At 48.8% G+C, this 1,616-nt stretch overlaps 1 protein-coding gene across 5 annotated transcripts in view; it reads left to right on the forward strand.

Annotated features, from left to right (window-relative positions):
* The window catches only part of Tcf25 (transcription factor 25), a 32,074-nt gene that overhangs the window by 23,430 nt on the left and 7,028 nt on the right, over positions 1 to 1,616 (forward strand). For all 5 annotated transcript variants that reach the window (XM_021171046.2, XM_021171047.2, XM_021171048.2 and 2 more), the window contains exon 13: positions 1,434 to 1,521. In XM_021171046.2, the coding sequence (XP_021026705.1) occupies positions 1,434 to 1,521 (88 nt within the window). The remainder of the gene's footprint in view (positions 1 to 1,433; positions 1,522 to 1,616) is intronic.

Here is a 1,616-nt window from a genome sequence, read left to right on the forward strand (position 1 = left end):
TCTCTCTCTGTCTCCCTCCCTCCCTCCCTCTCTCTCTCTCTCTCTCTCTCTCTCTCTCTCTCTTCTCTCTGTCTTTCTGTCTTTCTTTCTCTTTCTTTCTCCCTTCCTTCCTTTTTTTTTGGGGGGGGGGAGACAGGGTTTCTCTGTGTAGCCTTGGCTGTCCCGGAGCTCACTCTATAGAACAGGCTGGCCTCAAACTCAGAAATCTTCCTGCCTCTGCCTCTGCGTCTCAAGGGCTAGGATTAAAGGCGTGTGCCACCACTACCCGGCTCTGATTTTTTTCTTACTGTCATATTTTGACCAGGTTGGAATGTCTTTAAAAGATTACCCACACATAAATATTATTTTAGTGAATATACATCTGTTATTCTCTTTTCTCGTGGGTATTTGGTTTATTTTCAAAATTTCTGGCTCTTAAAAATAAAATTGCGGGCTGGTGAGTTGGCTCAGTGGGTAAGAGCACCCGACTGCTCTTCCAAAGGTCCAGAGTTCAAATCCCAGCAACCACATGGTGGCTCACAACCATCCGTAATGAGACCTGACTCCCTCTTCTGGAGTGTCTGAAGATAGCTACAGTGTACTTACATATAATAAATAAATCTTTAAAAAAAAAAAAAAAAAAAAAGAAAGTTCCAGAATTAATGCCACATTGTAGATTCTGAGTTCCCCGAGTCTTTGCCAGAACTCTTGCCTACCAACCAGACCTGGCAGCCCCAGGCAGAAATCCTATTTGCTGACCCAGTGAGGGCCAGTTCTGTCACTTAGAAGCTGCCTCTGCCATCTGGCCTGAGGTCGCTTGCAGGGCTTTTTCTGTTGGGCACCAGCTAACTGGGCATCGACTGGTAGCCTGTGCTCTGTGCTGCGGAGTAAGCACGTCTTCCTCACAGTCCGCTGCAGCACGAGCATGTCCCCAGGAAGTCACTGGGACGGCTGGGTCGTGTTCTGGTAGACTGCCAGCATGAGAGCAGCTCGGAGACGTTAGCACTTAGGTGAACAGCACTACAGGCAAAGAGAGCCAGGTTCGCTCAGTTGGTCATCTGTCGGATGCTGGTCCCTGCAGAGTTAGCTCTTACAGGGTACATTACAGTCAACCCCAGTCTCTAGTCTGCCTTCAAGTCTAGCCTTCATATGATTAAAACATGCAGCCTTCTATGCTTGAAGGTGATAGACAAGAAGTACTCCTTGGATACAGGTGAGATGGCGTGCATCCACTTCCCTAGAGTTTAGAGCTATGTTGGCGGCTAGTGTGAGAGACCCAGCCTACGTACCAATTTTCTGATGGTAGTCAGAAATGACTCCTTGGTTGCCCAGCTTCCTTGACCTTCACAGCACCCTGTGGTATATGTGACAGCTACCTTCCAGTGTCTCTTGTCTTTTGCTGTGAGGCTGGGACAAGGACTGCACAATCCATGGAACCTTTGCTTTCCTTGCAGTTCTTATGCCATTGCTGGAGTATTGCAGTGTGCGACCTGATGCCACAGTCTCAAACCACCGCTTCTTTGGGCCGGATGCTGAGATCAGGTACAGAGCCCTGCAGATGTGAGACTGTAGGTCCTGCTCCCTAGAGCCCTGCAGATGTGAGACTGTAGGTCCTGCTCCCTAGAGCCCTGCAGATG

Source organism: Mus caroli, chromosome 8 (genome assembly GCF_900094665.2).
Source record: "Mus caroli chromosome 8, CAROLI_EIJ_v1.1, whole genome shotgun sequence".
NCBI lineage: Eukaryota > Metazoa > Chordata > Mammalia > Rodentia > Muridae > Mus > Mus caroli.